Source organism: Somniosus microcephalus, chromosome 21 (genome assembly GCF_052327205.1).
Source record: "Somniosus microcephalus isolate GS21.2 chromosome 21, FLI_Smic_1.0, whole genome shotgun sequence".
Lineage (NCBI taxonomy): Eukaryota > Metazoa > Chordata > Chondrichthyes > Squaliformes > Somniosidae > Somniosus > Somniosus microcephalus.
Genome location: NC_141007.1, coordinates 27,925,565 through 27,945,953, shown reverse-complemented (window position 1 = coordinate 27,945,953; position 20,389 = coordinate 27,925,565). Strand labels below are relative to the sequence as shown.

The 20,389-nt window shown below is 45.9% G+C and overlaps 1 protein-coding gene across 1 annotated transcript in view; it reads right to left on the bottom strand.

The window, feature by feature from the left end:
* Nucleotides 1-1,095: 1,095 nt before the first annotated feature.
* The window catches only part of glp2r (glucagon-like peptide 2 receptor), an 82,149-nt gene continuing 62,855 nt past the window's right edge, over nucleotides 1,096-20,389 (bottom strand). Inside the window, exons 9-13 of the mRNA XM_085963361.1 lie at nucleotides 19,819-19,888; nucleotides 17,697-17,785; nucleotides 14,742-14,880; nucleotides 5,608-5,649; nucleotides 1,096-2,575 (exon numbers count right to left, since the gene is read on the bottom strand). Coding sequence (XP_085819487.1) covers nucleotides 2,273-2,575; nucleotides 5,608-5,649; nucleotides 14,742-14,880; nucleotides 17,697-17,785; nucleotides 19,819-19,888 — 643 coding nt within the window. The 3' untranslated portion in view covers nucleotides 1,096-2,272. The remainder of the gene's footprint in view (nucleotides 2,576-5,607; nucleotides 5,650-14,741; nucleotides 14,881-17,696; nucleotides 17,786-19,818; nucleotides 19,889-20,389) is intronic.

Below are 20,389 nucleotides of genomic sequence, written 5' to 3'. Positions count from 1 at the left end.
CGAGCTACGGAGAGTAAGAGGCAGCTCGCCCAGCGTAACGCTCCTGCTCAACCCACAGTCAGGGAAGCATATTTTGAAAACTTACCTTGCTGGTTGCGGCCTTTAAGGACCGACTGTTAGGCCTGATCTTCCTGAGTGCAGCCAGTGCTGGCACTGGTGCGGCTGCCTCAGGGCAAACCAGGCTTGCAGTGGGGGCCTCAAACAGGCGTTCGGCCCCTTATTTGCAAATGCATTCTCAGAGGTGCCATCTACTGGCTGAGACTTTTAACTGGGGCTCGGCTTGCTTGGCTGGATGTATAAGATCCCACGGTATTATTAAAAGAGCAGGGAGTTCTCCTGGTGTTTGGCCAATATTTCTTCCTCAACCAACATCACCAAAAGCAGATTGATTATTCATTCATTCATTTGCTGTATGCCTGACTATCCTGTGTGCATTTATCTACATCACAACAGGGAGTGCAAAAAGAAACATTGATTGCAAAGCAATAGAATATAAAGGGGAGGAAGTTATGCTTTGGTTGTGTAGAGCCTTGGTCAGACCCCACTTGGAGTACTGTGTTCAGTTCTGGGCACCGCACCACGGGAAGGATATAATGGCCTTGGAGGGGGTTAAATATGAGGACAGGTTGCATCGACCAGGTTTGTATTCCCTGGAGTGTAGCAGATTGAAGGGTTATCTAATTGAGGTGTTTAAAATGAGAAATGGATTTGTTAGGGTAGATTAAGAGACACTTTTTTCCTCTGGTGGGCAGTCCAGAACAAAGGGGCACAATCTCAAAAATTAGAGTTAGGCTGTTCAAGTGTGAAATAAGGAAGCATTTCTTCACGTAAAGGGTAATAGAAATCTGGAACTCTCTCGTCCAACAGGCTGTGGCGGCTGGGTCAATTGAAATGTTCAAGACTGGGGTCGATAGATTTTGTTGGGTAAGTGTATCAAGGGATGGAGTTGAGGTACAGATCAGGTACGATCCAATTGAATGGCGGAACAGGCTCGAGGGGCAGAGCGGCCTCCTCCTGTTCCAATGTTCCTAAAGCATTTTGGGATGTCCCGAGGATGCAATATGGTTGTATATAAATGCACGTTCTTTCTTTCTTTAACAACCAACGGTGGATTTTTCACCCACTTTTTAATTAAGGCAAAAACAGGGAGGAGAGCCGAACAGGAAGGAAGGCCGATGGCTTCATGTCCATGTTTCCATGCGCTGTAATGGCCACTTCTGCCATCATTGTCATTAGACAATGGTGGACAGCACTTCCCTCTGAAGTCTGTTGTATGGATGCTAGGCACTAATCTTCTAAACACCGTAAGAAGACCAATGAAAGCTGGGAAATGGAATCTGTGTAAATGTCTCTCATTGTATAGTTTAATAAACTTTTTGTCTGGAAACAGTCAAAGACTACAACCTTTGTAAAAAAATTCACATCAACAATATTAAATATGCATACAATTAGTGACTTACAGTATTATTTTATATTATAAAAGTTGTCCCAGAACTGGGGGCGAGGGGAATGTTTACTTTCGTGCACAATATGTACAAGCTATTTTCCTTTTTTGCCAGGTCTCATTATGACACCTTACAGTGCTTGGTCCTAAAACAAAGGAACCATAACTGTTCTCCTATTGGCATAATAGAAAGGCACATGGTCAAAGTAGGTAAATATTGCAAAATATAAACTTACTGCTGACCCCAAATTAGGCGGAAAGGGTCACGCCAAACTTCCGTTGGGATTTTTTTTTGTTTCCTGACACCTCTCTGTAAAACACTGGCCTGTGCTGGAATCGGTGTTAGCCGGCATCATAAGTGTCAGACAGGAGGCCATCGCGACTGCACTCACTCCCGCCCTCGTCAGACGTCCACACACATGCCCTTTCCAGGACTGACTGGGTAGCAATCAGGAATGGCTGACTTTTTTTTCCCCTCTCCCTTAACCTCTGGGTACTGAGGCCAACTGTAACACCTCCGCTGACGTCAGCTGACTTGGCGTCGGTTGAGAGTCAAACCTGGCGTGTTCCTGCTCTGCGTGGTACAGTTCTACACTGGTGGTACCAACGGAACCACTGGAAGAGCAAAGGGGGTTAAAATGACTTCCTATTAAACCTGATCACTTGCACGATGTAATATTTACAACAGAAAACAGAAGTCTGCCACAAAGCAGGTTCAGATTGTATTGCTGTTGAGTCCCTAATGCACGTCTTGTATTAAAGGAATTCACGCCTTACGGTACTCAATGCTATACTTGGCTTGCCAAGGCCTGTTCTTACATCTGGCTATTACAACTGGCTCTCTCCAACGCCTGCCTCTCCTTCGCTGCTCTCGGACACACTAGTCTGGGTGAACTGTTCCAGGAAGATGGCTTTGTGTGCCTGCAGTTCTGTCACGGGCGCTGTGCTCAGTTGCACGCTGGAAGTTCTGGTGTCGCTGTAGTAGTAGCTGCTGCTGTTGATATAACTGTTGGATCTGGGCTTGGAGCATTTCCCCAGGTGTTTGAAATGCTTGCCAAAGACGCAGCCGGAGCATTCAAAGCGATTCGCCAACAGCCAGCACCTCCACCGCATTTTCAATTCTGCTTGGACCTGCCGGGAAATTTTTTTTAAAACAGAGCCCGTTGCGAGATTCTGGACACAATTAATTACGCGGGGTATCAATGAAAACAAAAATAATTTTATTAAAAATGAACACTAAGATTATAGAGGAAAGGTAAAAGCACAATGGTTTTCGCCTTCTGCATTTACCTGCCCACGATTTTCACACACTCACAGAACCATGAAGCTCTGGCCACACGTAAGGGCCGGATTTTGCGGTAGAAATGATGGTGAGGCTAACGGCGTTCACCGTTATTAACGTGTAAATCGGATAGCAACTTCCGGTGAGCGCATCTGCACAGTTAAATGCAGAAATCGGGAAGTTGCTGTCCGAGTTGCCCGGCTCCTCCAGAAGCTTCGCTCTATCTCGGCGAGAGACTCGGCATTGAAACACATGGCAGGGCGAGAAGTTGCGGTACTTATGTGACATTTACCCACTAAACTCGCCAGAAAATGTTCGGGCTTGTCTATTTCAGTGTAAGTAAATATTTAATAGCGTGATAAGCAACGTTCCCCCTAAGGTGTGCGGCTGTGTGGCCACCCAGTAATCTCAAAGTTCCCGCGTAGGTCGCTCACCGGCTTTTACATTGTAAATACAGCGCATGCGCAGAAATTTAAAGGGACCGAGCATTAAAAGAAACAGGCAGTGCAGAACAAAGCGCAGCTTATGGGGAACACTGGTGATAAGTCTTAATTACTACCAAACAACTTCTCTGTCATCTCATTTCTGTCTCTCTTATCTCTCTCCTAATCCCATCTTTCTTTCCCTTTATTTCGCTTTCTGTACATGATTTGGCATTGAATTAAATATTCTAACTTGCACTTCCTGGTTCAGACTCTGCTCTGCATTAACGATTCTTCAATCTGATTGGTTAAGGAGATGCACAGTTACTTGTCCTGTTCACACAGGTCTCAGAGCCCCTGTAGAGGGCGCTGTGCCGAAATGGCTCTCTAATTTACAGTAAGTTCCAGTGCAAAATCCCATAGAAAGTCTGCGGGCAAGTGTAAGTGTATAAGGAATGGCTGGCGATGTTGGTTCGCCACTGACCGCAAAATCCGGCCCAATTAAAAAAGCACAGGTACAATAGACATAATGAACTGAGTCCTCTAGAGGGAGCTCTTGCACAGGACATGCAGATAAATAAAAAGAGACAGACACACAGAAAGAAATAGAATACAAAAAGCTATTGACCAACATTCACTACAAGCCCACTGACTCCCACAGCTACCTGGACTACACTTCCTCCCACCCCGCCTCCTGTAAGGACTCTATTCCATTCTCCCAGTTTCTCCATCTCCGCCGCATCTGCTCTGATGATGCCACCTTCCATACTAGTGCTTCCGATATGTCTTCCTTTTTCCTCAACCGAGGATTCCTCTCTACTGTGGTTGACATGGCCCTCGACCGTGTCCGTTCCATTTCCCGCACTTCTGCTCTCACCCCTTCCCCTCCCTCCCGGAACCACGATAGGGTTCCCCTTGTCCTCACCTTTCACCCCACCAGTCTCCACATTCAACGGATCATCCGCCGCCATTTCTGCTCCCTCCGGCGTGATCCCACCCCCAAACACATCTTCCCCTCACCTCCCCTTTCAGCATTCTGAAGGGACTGCTCCCTCCACGACACTCTGGTCCACTTCTCTATCACCCCCAACAACCCTTCCCCTTCGCCCGGCACCTTCCCGTGCAAGCGCAGGAGATGCAACACATGCCCTTTTACCTCCCCCCTTCCCACTGTCCAGGGCCCCAAACACTCCCTCCAGGTGAAACAGCGATTTACTTGTACTTCTTGCAATTTAGTATATTGTATTCGCTGCTCACGATGCGGTCTCCTCTACACTGGGGAGACCAAACGCAGATTGGGTGACCGCTTTGCGGAACACCTCCGTTCAGTCCGTAAGGGTGACGCCGAGCTTCTGGTCACCTGTCACTTTAATTCTCCGCTCCACTCCCACTCTGACCTCTCCGTCCTCGGCCTCTTGCACTGTTCCAATGAAGCTCAGCGTAAGCTCGAGGAACAGCACCTCATCTTTCGATTAGGCACTTTACAGCCTTCTGGACTCGACATCGAGTTCAACAATTTCAGACCATGACCTCTGCCCCTACCTTTTTTTCATTTTTTTTCTCTCGCTCACATGGCAACTGTTGATGATTCTGCCATCGCCATGTACATGTCATCTAGAGCCATCTTTTGTTTCTTAACTCATCCCATTACCATCTCCTTTTGCTTTGCACCATCACCCCTTTTGTCTCTTAATCTCTCCTGCCTTCCATCCTATCACAGACCTTCCCTTTTGTTTTTTCCTCCCCTCCCCCTTTCCCTGTCCCTACACTTATTTAAAAATCTGTTCCATTTCCTGCTTTTTCCAGTTCTGACGAAGGGTCATCGACCTGAAACGTTAACTCTGTTTCTCTCTCCACAGATGCTGCCTGACCTGCTGAGTATTTCCAGCATTTTCTGTTTTTATTTTATGAAAGAAATAGAATGGTAGACACACGGAGACACACACACACACACACACACACACACACACTCCCTCTCACACACCTTTTTTTAAAATTTAGACAGAAGTCCTGACAGTAAATGAATTGTGGGGCTTGCATTAAAATCAGTAAATAAAAACACTGATGAACCAAATAGAACAATACTGATAATGTATTTGTGCCATTTGGTGCTTTTTTAAGGCAAGCAAAACTTCTGGTCCTAAAAATGTCCCAAAATCTGGAAAATGTAATCTCAGTTCTGCTAAATGTTAATGCAGGACCTGGAGTACTCGGCCCTCACATCGCGAACATGCTGGTCTACTAACTCTTTTGCTGATGCTTTTCCATCTCCCTAACCCACGGGTACTGAGGCCAACTGTAGCACCTCTGCTGAAGTCAGCGGACTCAGCGCCGGACTTGAATCAAACCTGGCGTATTCCTGCTTCACTGTTAAAGAACACGTATGTTATCATCACAGTGAACACTCCACTACCATGGAGAGCTTCTTCTAACGAGACTGTATTTAATCAGTTCCTTACCTCCCCATTGGCGAAGCAGTACAGCAAAGCAACCAAAAAACCCTGCGGAGGAAGAAAGGAGAATTGTTGTGCTTTGAATTATTGACGTAGACTCTCCTCATTACAGTGCACTAAAGCTGCAGTGAGTCTGGCACGAATGAGACAATTAGGCAAACTAAACAAAACAAGTTTTCCTCAAACCAAATGTATTGACAGCAATGGATGTTTGGTCCGTCACAGTCGACTGTTACTTTCTCAGGGCAACTAGGGATCAGCTATAAATGCAGCCTTAGCTGCGCACCCCACGTCCCAAGATCAAATTTTTTAAAAATCGGTCTAGCAGGAATCACGCTTGCATTGCAATTACAATCCCACCTTCTTAATATCAGCCGTAATTAAGGAATTGTTCCGAATCCTTCGGCTTTTCTTACATGGATATTGCGGTGGCCCTGGAGATGGAGCACGCGGTATCCGCCGGCATGCTTGAGGCCTTCCGCGACCGGTGGGTGCCGCGGGGACTGGAGTGCATCATCACCCCCGGCCCACACAATTTTAATTTAATTTGTTAAGTTTTATTTAAAGTTTTATTAATTTACAGACATCACCCAATTCAAAAGAGTACACGGATATTGCAGCAAATACAATGTTCAATTTCCTGCAATCTGCATACACAAAGCTCGGCATCATCTAATCACTACTTTCTGACTGGCCTGGTCTTCTGTTTAGTTCGGAGGCGTCATCAGCCGCAGGTGCGAATTCATAGCCCGGATCACCCAGCAGCAGTCAAATGTTCCTAACCCACTTAGAGGAACTCAACAACTGTGCATCGGCACAAGATGTAAGGATCAAATTTGCTCCCAAAGTTCATAATTCTAAGTCAGTGATCACTTATCAGCTGCTTATTAAGGGAGTGAAAGCCCTTCCAATTTGTGTGTGATGTGGAACTGCTAGATGGTGCCTGAATAGATGGGCAATAAACGCTGGCCTTGCCAGCGACACCCACATCCCATGAACCAATAAAAGAAATAGCATTAGAGGAACAATCGATGTTTCACTCAACTCACAAGGACCTTCGTAAGTTGGTAGAAGCTCCGATTGCAGTGTCAACTCAATGTCAAAGTTGATGTGTCAGCCTTGGCTCAGTTGGTAGCATTCTCGCCTCTGGGTCAGAAGGTTTTTTGATTCAAGCCAAACTCCAGTGATTTAACCAAATAATCCAGGCTGACATTTCAACACAGTACTGAGGGAGTGCTGCATTATTGGAGGTGCCGTCTTCAAACTGAGGCCCAATCTGCCTGATCAAGTGGATGTAAAAGATCCCAAAACACACTTCAAAGAAGAGCAGCAGAGTTTGCCCAGTGTCCAACAATTATCTCTCAACCACCACCACTAAAACAGATTATCAGGTCACTTGTCTCATTGCTGTTTGCGAGACCTTTTGCTGTTTGCAAGTTGATTGCTGAGGTTAGAAAAGTGACTACGCTTCAAAAATGACCTCATTGGCTGTAAAGCGTCTTAGGACATCCCGGGGGTGTGAAAAGTCCTACATAAATGCAAGTTCTTTCTTACAAAGTGGGTCATGGCCAAACAATTCATCAGTCCCCTGTTCTGCCCTTGCCTACCAAAGGAGGGCAGTGCTGACTTATAACTAACCCTGCATCTCTTCACTTGGTCTAAAAAGGTCCGAGAGATCTCTGGGGATTTTGGTGAGGGAAGTTTGCAGAGAGCCAGGTGTTTGTAACATGGTCACCCCAGGTCAGGAAAAAAAATCTCTAATTACTGTCTTTCTTTTAAAAAAAACTATTTTTGACACTTTGAAGTGCGATGTCTGAAATGAGATGAAGACTGTCAGAATGTTTATATGAAGAGATGGATCATTACTCCCCACAGAGGCACTGGTTTCCATAGCGTGCATGTATTTTCTCGATGCTCTCACACATGTCAGCACTGCAAGGCCAAGGTAAGGAACTCAATTTACCGATCTGAAATTATGAAATGTAAAGGGACATTACCCTTTTATTCAATTGTCTCGACGTAGTGACAGCTGATTTCATTGACTATTTTCAAAAGTATGAGCCTCTTTCACTTCTCTCCAAACCCCCGGATCTCCTCAGCCTACACACAATCTGTGATCGCGACTACTCCAATGTACTCCTTCACTAGGATTCGATTTATTTTCATATACATAGGAATACAATCATGTACCATCGCTTTGTGGTGCTCTTAAAGGAGCTTTGTGTCAGAATTAAAAGCACCACAACCTCAGTGACTTGATGTTCAGGTCTCATTTTTAGTCAGTTGCTCCTCGCCTTACATTGCCGGCTTCGCCACCAAGATTGCAAGTCATGTGGTTGTCCCATCATGCACGTGGTAGAACATGCAGTAAAAACACATGGGGAGAGAAATTCGGTGGAGCCGCAAACGGGGCGCCAATCTCGCCTGGGCGCCGGAATTAGTGCAGTGATCGGAGCAGTTACGACCGCCGGAAATTCAGCTTGAGCGCCCCAAGAGGGACACGGGGCGAGGCTCGAGGCGCTCCGCGTCCCTCTTAGGGCACTGAAACTGAATATCGCAGCGCAACGTGCCGCAGCGCCACACGCTGCGGCACGGCGTGCTGCGGTACTGCAGGCCTTCCTCCTATTCTTAAGGGGGAGGGGCCTGCACCAGCGCGATCGGAGATCGCGAGTGCCGGCAAAAGAGCCCGGCACCGAGGAGAAGTACCGGGCTCTCGGAAAACAGCCGGCACTACCGCGGGGGGAGATCAGGAGGCCGGGGACGGAGGTGCTGGCAGGCGGCCGCTGAAAAAACGGCCGGCCCGCACCTCCACCTTAATTTGTGTCACTGCCGCCACAGGTAGGCCCCATGAACCGGGCGCGATTTGCAAACGGCGCTACAGAGGCGGGCGCTACCGAATATCGAGATCGGGGCGCTGCGCACACCGATGACGTCATCGGTGGTGGCGCAGCGCAACAGGCTAACGCCGCCATTAGCGCCCCAGCTAAATATCGCGGGAGGTGTGGCCAGTGGTGCTAAAGCCACTGAGTGCCCTCTTTAGGCGCTAACTGGTGGTGCAGCCCACCGAATTTCTAGGCCATGGTTTATTAAGTAAATATTCCAGCTTATGCACCTCTTCAGTAATGGATCCCACCAGTAAATGACGCAAAAGGGTGAACATCCCACCAATTTAGTTAGGCCCCATAGAGCATGCAGTTCCTTGTATAATCCTTTCCCTGCTGATGCTCAGAGGTGATTGGAGAGTTTTTAAAAAAATATCTGTTCTTGGGATGTGGGCGTTGCTGGCAAAGCCACATTTATTGCCCATCCCTAACTGCCCTGAGAGGGTGGTAACCCTCCTATGGTGGCTGCTTTTACAACTAAGTTGCATGCTAGGCTACTTTGGAGGGCATTAAGAGGCAACCACATACTGTAGTGTGGGACTGGAGGCACAAGGAAGCCAGACCAGGTAAGGGTGGCAGGTTTCTTCCCTAATAGACATCGGTGAACCAGTTGGGTTTCAACAAATATCTAACAGATTTTGTCGTGCAAGCCTGCAAATTTCCAAATTTTAGTGCATTCAGTTTCATAACTTGCAATGGTTGCATTTGAACACTCAACCTCTAGGTTGCTAGTGCAGTATCACAACTACAGCATTACTGCGTCTTGACAGTCTAGTCCCTCTTTTGAGAATAAAGCCTAAACATCCACTGTAGCTGCAGTGTACATTATCTATATGATAGTATCTATACTGGAGCAACTTGTCAAGACTTCTTCCGCTGCACCTCACAAACCTGTGACCCCCACCACCTAAAAGGACAAGGGAAGGAGGTACATGGGAACACCATCATCCTCAAGTTTCCCTCCAAGTTACACACCATCTTAGACAGATACGGCTGTTCCTTCATTGTCACAGTGTCAAAATCCTAGAACTCCCTACCTAACAAGTATTTTTGAAGTGCAGTCACCGTTGTAATGCAGGAAACACAACAGCTAATTAGTGTGCAGTAAGCTCCCACAAACAGCAATGAAACAGATGAACAAATCATGGGAGCATCTTTTCCACACGAACTGCAGCAGTTCACAAAGAAGGCCCACCACCACAATCTCAAGGGCAACTAAGGATGGGCAATAAATGTCTTGCCAGCGATGCCCACACCCCGAGAATGAATTAAAAAAAAAAAAAATCAACTTCGCCCTTGATATATGTGGTGTATGTGCCTTTAAGAGCCCCCTGTGTACTGTAATGCCGGTAATGGCCACTCGGGCTATATAAGCCCGTATATTGTCTTGTATCTGTTAGTTCACCTCCAGACTTTGTTCAGTAAACACCTGTGAAACTTACTCCTGCCTTCAGTGTCTCTATTAACACACGGATACAACAGTGGCGACGAATTGGAAACGGACTTACCTGCAATTCGGCAGCACCTCAAGGACATCGATTCCTCAGACGTCCAAAGTCGAAGAAAAGCAAGAAGAAAAAAAAAAGCTGTGGTTTCACCAGCTAGCCGAGCTGGTGGCAGGTACTGCAATAATCCTTCCTGGGCGGCGGGCTGGGGCTCCATCGGCTGGCTCTGCGCGGGGCCGAGCAGCGAAGGCGGAGGCAAGCAAAAACAGACGGGGGGGGAGCACTCGGGAGACGGCCGGCGCTGCAAAGCAGGTCGGCGTTCGGACCTAGCAGAGGGGGGGGGGGGGGGAAAGTCCCAGAGAGTCCGGCGGGAACGAGTCTCCACCTGTAAATAATTTTTTTTTTTAAAAACGCGGAAAACGGCGTTGTCAGCAGCAGCGGCGGGAAAGCGCGGGAAGCGCCGTATCTTTTCTGCAGGAAAGAAAGAAAAGCACGGGAAGCGCCATTTTTTTTTCCAGGATGCCTAAGGCTGGCAATATTGATGCTTTTGATAACGATATAGAGGATTGGACCACATATGTGGAAAGAGTGGAGAAATATTGCACAGCGAATGAAATAAAAGATGATAAAAAGGCATCGGTACTTCTAAATCTAATCGGCGCAAGGACATACGGGCTGCTACGAAACTTAATCACTCCAGCCAAACCGATGGACAAGAATTTTAAGGAGATTGTTGATACCCTACACTGCCAATTCGGGACAGGACTGGCAGATTCTCTACGAGACAAATTCGTCTGCGGTCTCCTAAGTGAAGGAACACAAAAAAAGCTACTTTCTGAGAAAGATTTGACACTGGACAAGGCTTTCAGTGTGGCTGTATCATACGAAGCAGCAGCAAGAGGAGCTGCAAAGATACAGCAAAAGCCACAGGACTTCGGCACCCATGAAATGACACGGGGTTTCGAGAGATGTTATCGCTGCGGCAGATCCACCCATGACCAGAGGGACTGCTGGTTCAAGGACAAAGCATGCAGGCAATGCGGAAAGATGGGACACATTACACGTGTATGCCGACCTGGGGGAAAAAAAAACACTGACAGAAAAAAAATCAATAAAGAAAAGTACAGAAAGGTACAAATGATGACGGACAGTAGCTCCGAAGACCAGAAGAGCGATAGCGACTCCGGAAACAAGAGACTAAGCTCTCTCAAATTACATAATGTAATTGCCAAAGAAGATTACCAGACCATTTGGGTTACCCTCACGATAGCGGGGTCCCCAGTTAAAATGGAGCTAGATACAGGATCAGCTCTAACCATCATAAGTAGACGGGATTACGAGCGGCTATTTCCGCATATACCTTTGAAAGACACATCCATTATCTTGAAAACGTATACGGGGCAGAAAGTATACCCCAAAGGGAAAATAAAGGTGCCTGTTGTATACAACGGCAAGGAAATACAGAAGTTGTATTTATACGTTCTGCAAGATGGTGGTCCACCGCTGTTGGGACGTGAATGGATCAGGAAGATACGTTTGGACTGGCACTCCATTCAGGCACTGACGGTGACCAGTAAGAAAAAAAATGATGATGACATCATACCTGAACGATTAAAAGACATCTTGGCCAACGCCAAAGAAGTATTCCAACAGGAACTAGGAACCTTGAAAGGCGTCACCGCCTCAATAAAGGTGGAAGATGCGGCAATTCCCAAGTTTTTTAAGGCAAGGCCGGTGCCATACGCAATTCGTCCAGCAGTCGAGGCAGAGCTGGAGAATTTGGAAAAGACAGGCGTGTTATCCAAGATAGATTGGAGCGAGTGGGCAACACCCATCATGAAGAAAATGTTAAATAATGATAAATCTGAAGAACAGAGAAAAATTCGCATCTGTGGGGACTTCAAGGTGACTGTAAACCCAGTCCTTCACACGGTACAGTATCCTCTTCCGAGGATAGAAGATATTTTCGCCTCACTATCCGGAGGGAAACGTTTCACAAAAATTGACTTGGCACAGGCATATCTACAGATGGAGGTTGAGGAGGCCTCTAAAAAGCATCTCACAATAAACACACACAAAGGCCTGTACCAGTACAATCGACTGGTTTTCGGAATAGCATCAGCTCCAGCTATCTGGCAAAGAGCTATGGAACAAGTCCTGCAAGGGATTCCTGGGACTCAATGCTACCTAGACGACATCCTTGCAACAGGAGAAAACGACAACGAACACCTTGCCAATTTGGAGAAGGTACTCACTAGGCTGAGAACGGGCCTACGAGCAAACCGCCCCAAGTGCGAATTTTTCCAGAAACAAATATCATATTGTGGCCACATAATTAATGAAGAAGGGTTGCATAAGTCCCCTGAGAAAATTGAAACGGTCATAAAAGCACCAGCACCTGAAAATGTCTCACAATTAAGGTCGTTCCTGGGATTGATAAATTACTACCATAAATTTTTACCGAACTTGTCAACTGTTCTGCACCCTCTTAACGAACTGCTACAAACGGGAGTAATTTGGGAATGGAGCGAGGACTGTAGACGTGCCTTCCATAAATGTAAAGGCTTGATCAAGTCCAAGGAAGTTTTGGCTCATTACAACCCATCACTGCCAATCAGACTGGCGTGCGATGCATCCCCTTACGGCGTAGGAGCGGTATTATCACATAGATTCCCTGATGGCTCGGAGCAGCCGATAGCTTTTGCGTCACGCTCATTGAACTCAGCTGAGCGTCACTATGCCCAGATCGACAGGGAAGCACTCAGCCTGGTATGGGGAGTGAAGAAATTCAACCATTACCTACACGGACAAAAATTTACCTTGTTGACTGACCATCAACCCCTCGTCTCCATATTCAACCCTAAAAAGGGTGTTCCCATTATGACAGCGCAAAGGCTACAGAGGTGGTCCCTTTTCCTAGGGGCACACCAATATGACATAGAATACAAAGGATCAAAACAGCATGGGAATGCTGACGGTTTATCGTGCCTACCGTTGCCAACGGTAGAAGAGGCACCTACAGTAGACCCAGTGGAGATGTTCCACTCAACCATAGTGGAATGTCTACCAGTAACAAATTCTGCCATTGAAAAGGAAACGAGAAATGACCCGACTCTCTCACGAGTCTACGATTTAACGGTGAAGGGATGGCCAGCACATGGCGAACCACTGTTGCCAGCATTCTCGCAAAGAAGAGAACAGCTGTCAGTGTGCCGAGGAACCTTGATGTGTGGATCCAGAGTGGTGATTCCACCCAAACTCCAGGATAAAGTGCTAAAGGAGCTTCACGAGTGGCATCTGGGTGGAGTGAAAATGAATAACCTAGCCAGAGTGTTTGTGTGGTGGCCAGGTATCGATGGAGACATGGAAGAAATGACCAAGAGCTGCCTAGGATGCCAGAAGGTCCAAAACGCCCCACCACAAGCCCCTCTACATCCATGGGAGTGGCCCTCCTCTCCATGGCAAAAGGGTACACATCGACTTTGCTGGTCCATTTATGGACTCCATGTTCTTAATCGCGGTTGATGCACACTCCAAGTGGCCGGAGGTAATAAAGATGTCCTCCACCACCACGGAAAAAACCATCACAGTATTAAGGACCATATTTGCCAGGAATGGGCTGCCTGAACAGATCTGTTCTGATAATGGACCGCAATTTGTGTCCGAAGAATTCAGGAAGTTCTTAAAAAAACAATGGGGTTAAGCACTACACGTCCGCCCCATACCATCCCGCCACCAATGGATTGGCTGAAAGGTTTGTCCAGACCTTCAAGAAGGCCATAAAGGCCATGGGTAATGAAGACATAAAACTTCAGCATAAGGTAGATAACTTCTTGTTTGCATACAGGAATGCAACACGTGGTTACAAACCAAACTCCCGCCATGATGTTCTTCAATAGAAACCTAAGATGCCGGCTGGATTTGATCAAGCCAAACATCAGAAGGGACGTGGAGAACCGGCAATTTCAAGGCATGAATGAAAGGCCAACTAGAACCTTCCAGATGGGTCAACAAGTTTTGGCCTGGGACTACCGTACCGAGAAATGGCAGCCTGGAACTATTTGCACACGACTAGGACCGCTGATGTATACCGTGGACATTGGAGAAAGCATAATAAGGTGCCATGCTGACCAGATCATAGTCATCCGAAAAGGGACAACCTACACCACAACTCTATACGCCTAATGATGAAGCAGAGATACCCATAGTATCTACCTCCGATCCGGTGATACTGGAACCAGATGAACCCGACACTGGCATTCAAGCCGAATCAGCCTTGCCAAAAGAACCTACTACACCACCAGAAACTACTACACCACCGAGGTGTTATCCGGACCGAGTCAGGAAGCCTCCAGAAAGACTGACTTATAATTGATTAACTGCAGCAATGTGTAGATTATTGTTCTTGCAACATGTTAATTAATGATTTTAAAATATTATGTACTGGTTGTCTAAAAGGGGAGGAATTGTGGTGTACGTGCCTTTAAGAGCCCCCTGTGTACTGTAATGCCGGTAACGGCCACTCGGGCTATATAAGCCCGTATATTGTCTTGTATCTGTTAGTTCACCTCCAGACTTTGTTCAGTAAACACCTGTGAAACTTACTCCTGCCTTCAGTGTCTCTATTAACACACGGATACAACAATATATATATTAGCCTAGAAATCGTTGTTTGAAATATGAGCTCATGAACCCTTTACAAAAATATAAAATAAACAGCTCATCACCCCTCTTAAAATGGTGGACAAGGAATGAACACTCATAATGTGCACATTAAACGTCCAGGCTATTATTGCAGAAGTGTTGCTTGTACCTGAAAGGAGCTGATTGCTAACTGAAGAAAGAGTCGGATGTGTCGCAGCAAACCCTGAACTTGTTCGTCTATCAGGAAGATGAATACAAACTCGTGGATCCCAAGCAATGGAATCAGCACCAAAGTCGATCGGGCCAATCTAAAATATTGGATAAAAAATAGAGATGGTCTTGGTTTGGGGGAAATTTTTGGAAGGCCTCAATTCTGCTAGAACAGTGCATTCTGAAGATCTCTGTTTGACAACTGCCATGTTAGCTGTTGGGGGAAAATGCATCACTTGAGTCATTGTCCACCTCTATTTCCAGAGTTGGTAAAATGATATCCCAAGATAGTGATACCCATCAAGCAGCAAAATAAAGACACAATACAGAGAGAGATATCCTGAAACCCAGCCACGATCACATTTCCTCTATAATTCATGATTCACGTTATTACCAATCATTTGTACTGCAAACATATTCTGCAAAAGGTCCTTTATATGTTCTAGTATTATGTTACAGATTCCCCATGTAGTTTTTACACTGATAATAAATAGCAAGGCCTTGAGAACATTTCTTTCCTTCCCCTTTTCTCCTGAAGAGGTTGACTCATTCCTGGGACATGGCTCCACGATGGTGTAACTGTTTGGCACCTCACATGAGTGGACAATCTTCATGTATGAACTCGGACGGTGAGGTAGGCTGCGAGGGCCATTACAGCAAAGCCTGGACATGAAGTTCTCGTGTGTTTTCCCACTTGTGCCACTGAAAAGTGATAAGAACAGGAAGCCTGGCTGAATTTGCCCTTCCCCAAGGCCTGTGGTGGTCAATTCCTGGAATGGGACTTGATCCCAGCATCCTTTGACTGCTAGCAACTGAGCTAAGCTGACACTACGGCCATACAAGGTTAAAAAGGAGGAAAAACACAAACACCGGCTCTTGGAGCCTTGATTTATTATGTAATCCTGTCTTTGGTATTTTCCAGTATTTGGCATTGATCTCTTCAAAACATCCCCAAACTCTCTCTGTCTCTAATCTATTCCCATAAGGAGAGAACATTGGTAAGAATGAATCAATCATATCAGTATATACAGCACAGGACTATTGGTATCTGAAGCAGAAAGGCTGTTTATGTCCGGTCGAAATATTTTGCCACATGGTAGTGTAGGGTTGGGCAGCATGACAGCCAACACTTATGTTAGGCATGATGCTTGAGATATTTCAGGCCCAACTTAAGAGTGCTTCACTCATTGCTTTAACCATTGCCTCCCTGATTGATTAATGAACCCCAGGCATTATTACCACTGTGTGTAGATCCATTGACACATTAGATGTCAGCCTTGGTTCAGTGGTAGTACTCCGGCCCCCAGACTGTGGGTTCAAGCCCCACTCTAGAGACTTGAGCACATAACCTAGGCTGGCAGTACTGAGGGAGTGCTGCACTGTCGGAGTTGCCGTCTTTCAACTGAGGCCCCATCTGCTCTCTCAGGTGGACGTAAAAAATCCCATGGCACTATTTCGAAGAAGAGCAAGGGAGTTTTCTGTGGTCCTAGCCAATATTTATCTCTCAATCAATGCTAAAACAGATGATTTGTTCATCTGTTTCATTGCTGTTTGTGGGAGCTTACTGCACACTAATTAGCTGTTGTGTTTCCTGCATTACAACAGTGACTGCATTTCAAAAATACTTTATTGGCTGTAAAGCGCTTTGAAATATCCTGAGGTTGTGAAAGGCGCTATATAAATGCAAGTACCTTCTTTCTTTCTTTACTGGTTGGGTTTTTGGTCTGAACTGGGAATTTTGGGGTCTGCTGAGTTCTGACTATATTCCACTGTATTCCAGTTGGCTGGGACTCTTACTCCTGTCTATTGTCTTACGTGACACTTCAGCAGGTCATGACCATGCTCTATTAGCTTTGCTGATTTGAATGAAGTTGTTGATTTAGGTACTACACTGCCCTCCTTGCGAGCTCTTAAATTGTCCTGTTCTTTTTCCACTTTTTCTCCCTTTCCCCCCGCCTCCTCTTTTGAAGGTGTTAGCTTGTTGCTGGATTCAGTTCCACAGGTGCCAGTTGACCTTCAGTACCAAGCCCAAAGGGTATATGTGAGCTCGACAGTGAGTGTTATCAGGCAACTCAGCCACAAGGGGCATCACAGCTGAGCTTGATTCCTTACTCACATTTCAAATATAAGCATTTTTACTGGGTCGAGGACAGCGATCAAGGCAAAAAGTCTGACCAATGTTCCTCTCCCTAAACCAAGGATGCAGAGTACAATTATAGTACTCTTACTGCCACCCCATTAACTCGACACAGACTGGGGCTCAGTTCCTCACTGTATTGACCAACTGAGCTTAGGGAGGCTCCTTCTATTTTTGTTACCAGACAAGGAGTGACTGGATTGATAGAACAGCATGAATAACCCCTCAACCTCACCCACCAAATGAAGCAATTTTCAGAAGAAGCCGTGAAACATTTAAAATGAGAAAGAGCTGTTGGTAGGTGCAGTATATCCATATAAGGCACGAAGACCTCCGTTTTGATCCCTGGTCTATGCTGAGTTAACTGACCCCAGCCAGGGTCACTCAGCATTTTGGGATAGAAAAGGGGGAGGGGGAAACCAGTGAGGATTCCCGCCCTGATTGTTATCCAGTAGCCCCTTCTGGGAGATGCACCTGTGGACACCCAGTGAGGACAGGAATGGTTGTGATGTTCCCCCACCCAACCATGACTGAACAGACTGCTGACACTCATACATGAAGGATGGGCACTTGGCCAAGGTATTGGAGGTTAGCTGGTGCCTGAGGAACCATAACCCAGTGAGAGTCAACACCTTAAAGAGTCAAGGAGGGGGGAAATGAATCAAAGTTCTAACTTTAAGGTTTTGTTTACTGTACCTGTAATGTAAGTATACCATAGTTTCTATTATAAAGACATTAAACCACATAAAACCATTTAGTTAAGGTGAAGCCACACACCTGTATTTGTAGTCACTGAATCGCATTTGTTGGGCTTTGAGTTTGGAAAGCAAAGTTTTCAAAATTTTTATGAAGATGTAGAAATTCAGCTGCAGGAAAGAATAAAACACTTGTCAAAATACAATGAATTGCTTGTACCTACAATTACTATTGATATGTATGTAAATGAGGCAGCTACCATAAATAACTATGAGTCGAATGACAGGTTAATCTGTCTTTTTGGTGACGTTGGTTGAGGGAGCAATGTTGGTCGGGATCCGAGGGAACTTGCTCCTCTTCGGGTAGTGCCATGGAATCGTTAACGTTCACCTGAAGCATTGGAACAGGTGCTTTGGTGTAATGTCTTATCCAAAAGAAGGCACGTGCCAACAATGCACTCCCTCATTACTACATTTGGAGGGTCAGGAGTAGGGCTCGAGGCCATAGTATTTGAGTCAGAGGCGGTGGTGCTCCCTCGCAAGCCAAGTTGACACAGCAAATGTAAGGAAATAGCACAAATATTCAGAATTTTGTTTGCAAGATGTTAGATTCAGTTGCAAAACTGCCAACAGTTTTTCTTTAATGGTACCTACAAGTTGTCACAAATTTGAAAAATATATACATTATTTATGATAAAGAGGCAGAGCCAGCTGTGTAAAAGCAGAGAACGATACAAACTCAGGTTGGATCCAATACTCAGCTCTGGATTTTCAAGGAACCCTCCTTAAACTATATCATGGCAACAACACTTTCCCTGAACAGTAACAGTAGAATAGTATATTTGGAATGATAATGGAGACTCAGACTACAATCTAAAATTACTGCCAGTGTTATCGGGGGAGAGAAAGCCCGACAGCGAGTGAAGACACCATTTATGTACTTTCCAGTGGTGACCAACAAGCATGTCACCTGACTGCCCCTCCTGGTTATAGTTTCCACCATTTAGGGCAGTTTATTGTATCCAGTATAGGATGAGCAGAAATTTCCTCCAATTAAATATTGGGAAGACCGAAGCCATTGTCTTTGGTCCCACAAAATCTGTTCCCTAGCCACCAACACCATGCCCCTCCCTGTCCACTGTCTGAGGCTGAACCAGAGTGTTCACAACCTTGGCGTTCTACTTGACTGAGTTCCTGACCCCATATCTCCCTCATCACCAAGATTGCCTACTTCCACCTTCGTAACATCGCCCGTCTCTGCCCCTGCCTCAGCCCATCGGCTGCTGAAACCCTCATCCAGGCCTTTGTTACCTCCAGACTCCACTATTCTAATGCTCTCCTGACCGACCTCTCACCTATCACTTTCCATAAACTCGAGCTGCTGCTAGTATCCTTCACTCCACTATTGGCGGCCGTGCTTTCAGCTGCCTAGGCCCTATGTCATTCTCTCCCTAAACCTCTCTGTCTTTCTACCTTTCTCTCCTCCTTTAAGTCACTCCTTAAAACCTACCTCTTTGACCAATCTTTTGGTCACCTGCAATGCTCCTTGCAAGTTGCTCGGCCACATGGCCTCGCAGCGCTCCAGGGAACTTGCGCAGCCGGCTTGCCGGCTTTTCAATAGGAAAAAATTACAGGGAACATTGGTCACCTGCCTTAATATCTGTTTATGTGGCTCGGTGTCAAATTTTGTTTGATGACGCTCCTATGAAGCGCCTTTGGACGTTTTACTACATTAAAGGTGCTAAATTAATGCAAGTTGTTGTTGTTGTTTATGACTTCCCAACACAGAGTTTATCAAATGAATTGCACCATCACTTCAGAGACTAAGCACCCTCTGGTGTGTGAATTTGTAGTTATATAATATAGTCTGCACCAGCCCCCTGCCGCAGGTGAGTAGGAAGCTTGTACCAAGTCAACAACTCGTGGCCGTTGCATATTGCTGATTTGGCTGACTCCCCAGCCAAAGTGAGTGGCAGACCATCCAGGGGTCTCCCCAGCAAGGGGACTGAAAGATTCTACGGAAAAAAAAATCATAACGAGAACAGTGAGGTACTGCCAGGTGACACTGGCACTTACCATACGCAAGCGACACTGACCATCTATCAGAACATTAAATTAAAGGATGGGTGACGATTAACTTGTTTAAAAATTATTTTACTTGTGTGTGTATATATATACCAACAAAAGAATGCTCCAATACTTACTATAATTGCAAATATCACTGGTCCCCTGATGACCCACCAGATACCCATGTGTTTGTTTGTTCCCCAGCACCTAATACATGAAAATATTACTAGTAAATATTGTCATCGTTTCTCTTTAAATATTACACCGTAGCAATATTTTTAAAAAACAATTCATTGACTCACTATTAATTTATTCTAATTTTCTCTCCATGTCTTTTAATCTCCGACGGTGAAATATGTCATTGCTTTTTACACTGTGCTTTTCTTTCGCACTTTGTGTACACTCTTGTGTGTACGTTGGTGTGCGAGTGCATACATGTCACAACCAAGTTCACACCTTGTTTGGTGCTTGGAACACCGGTTTCACTATCGATTATGTGAAAGAGGAATATCACTGTGTGATGCACTGTAAGCAACACCTTGTACTCAAAGTTGAGAAGGCCGCCGCTACATTCAACTGAAAACAGCTGGAAACATCTCATGCTAGACATGCCAACTTGGCTGTTTAAGCTCCCTGACATCAGGCAGGCGAATCATCCCAGAACATATTTTCCAGCTGTCACTGTGGTCAGGGTGCATCTGGAAATTG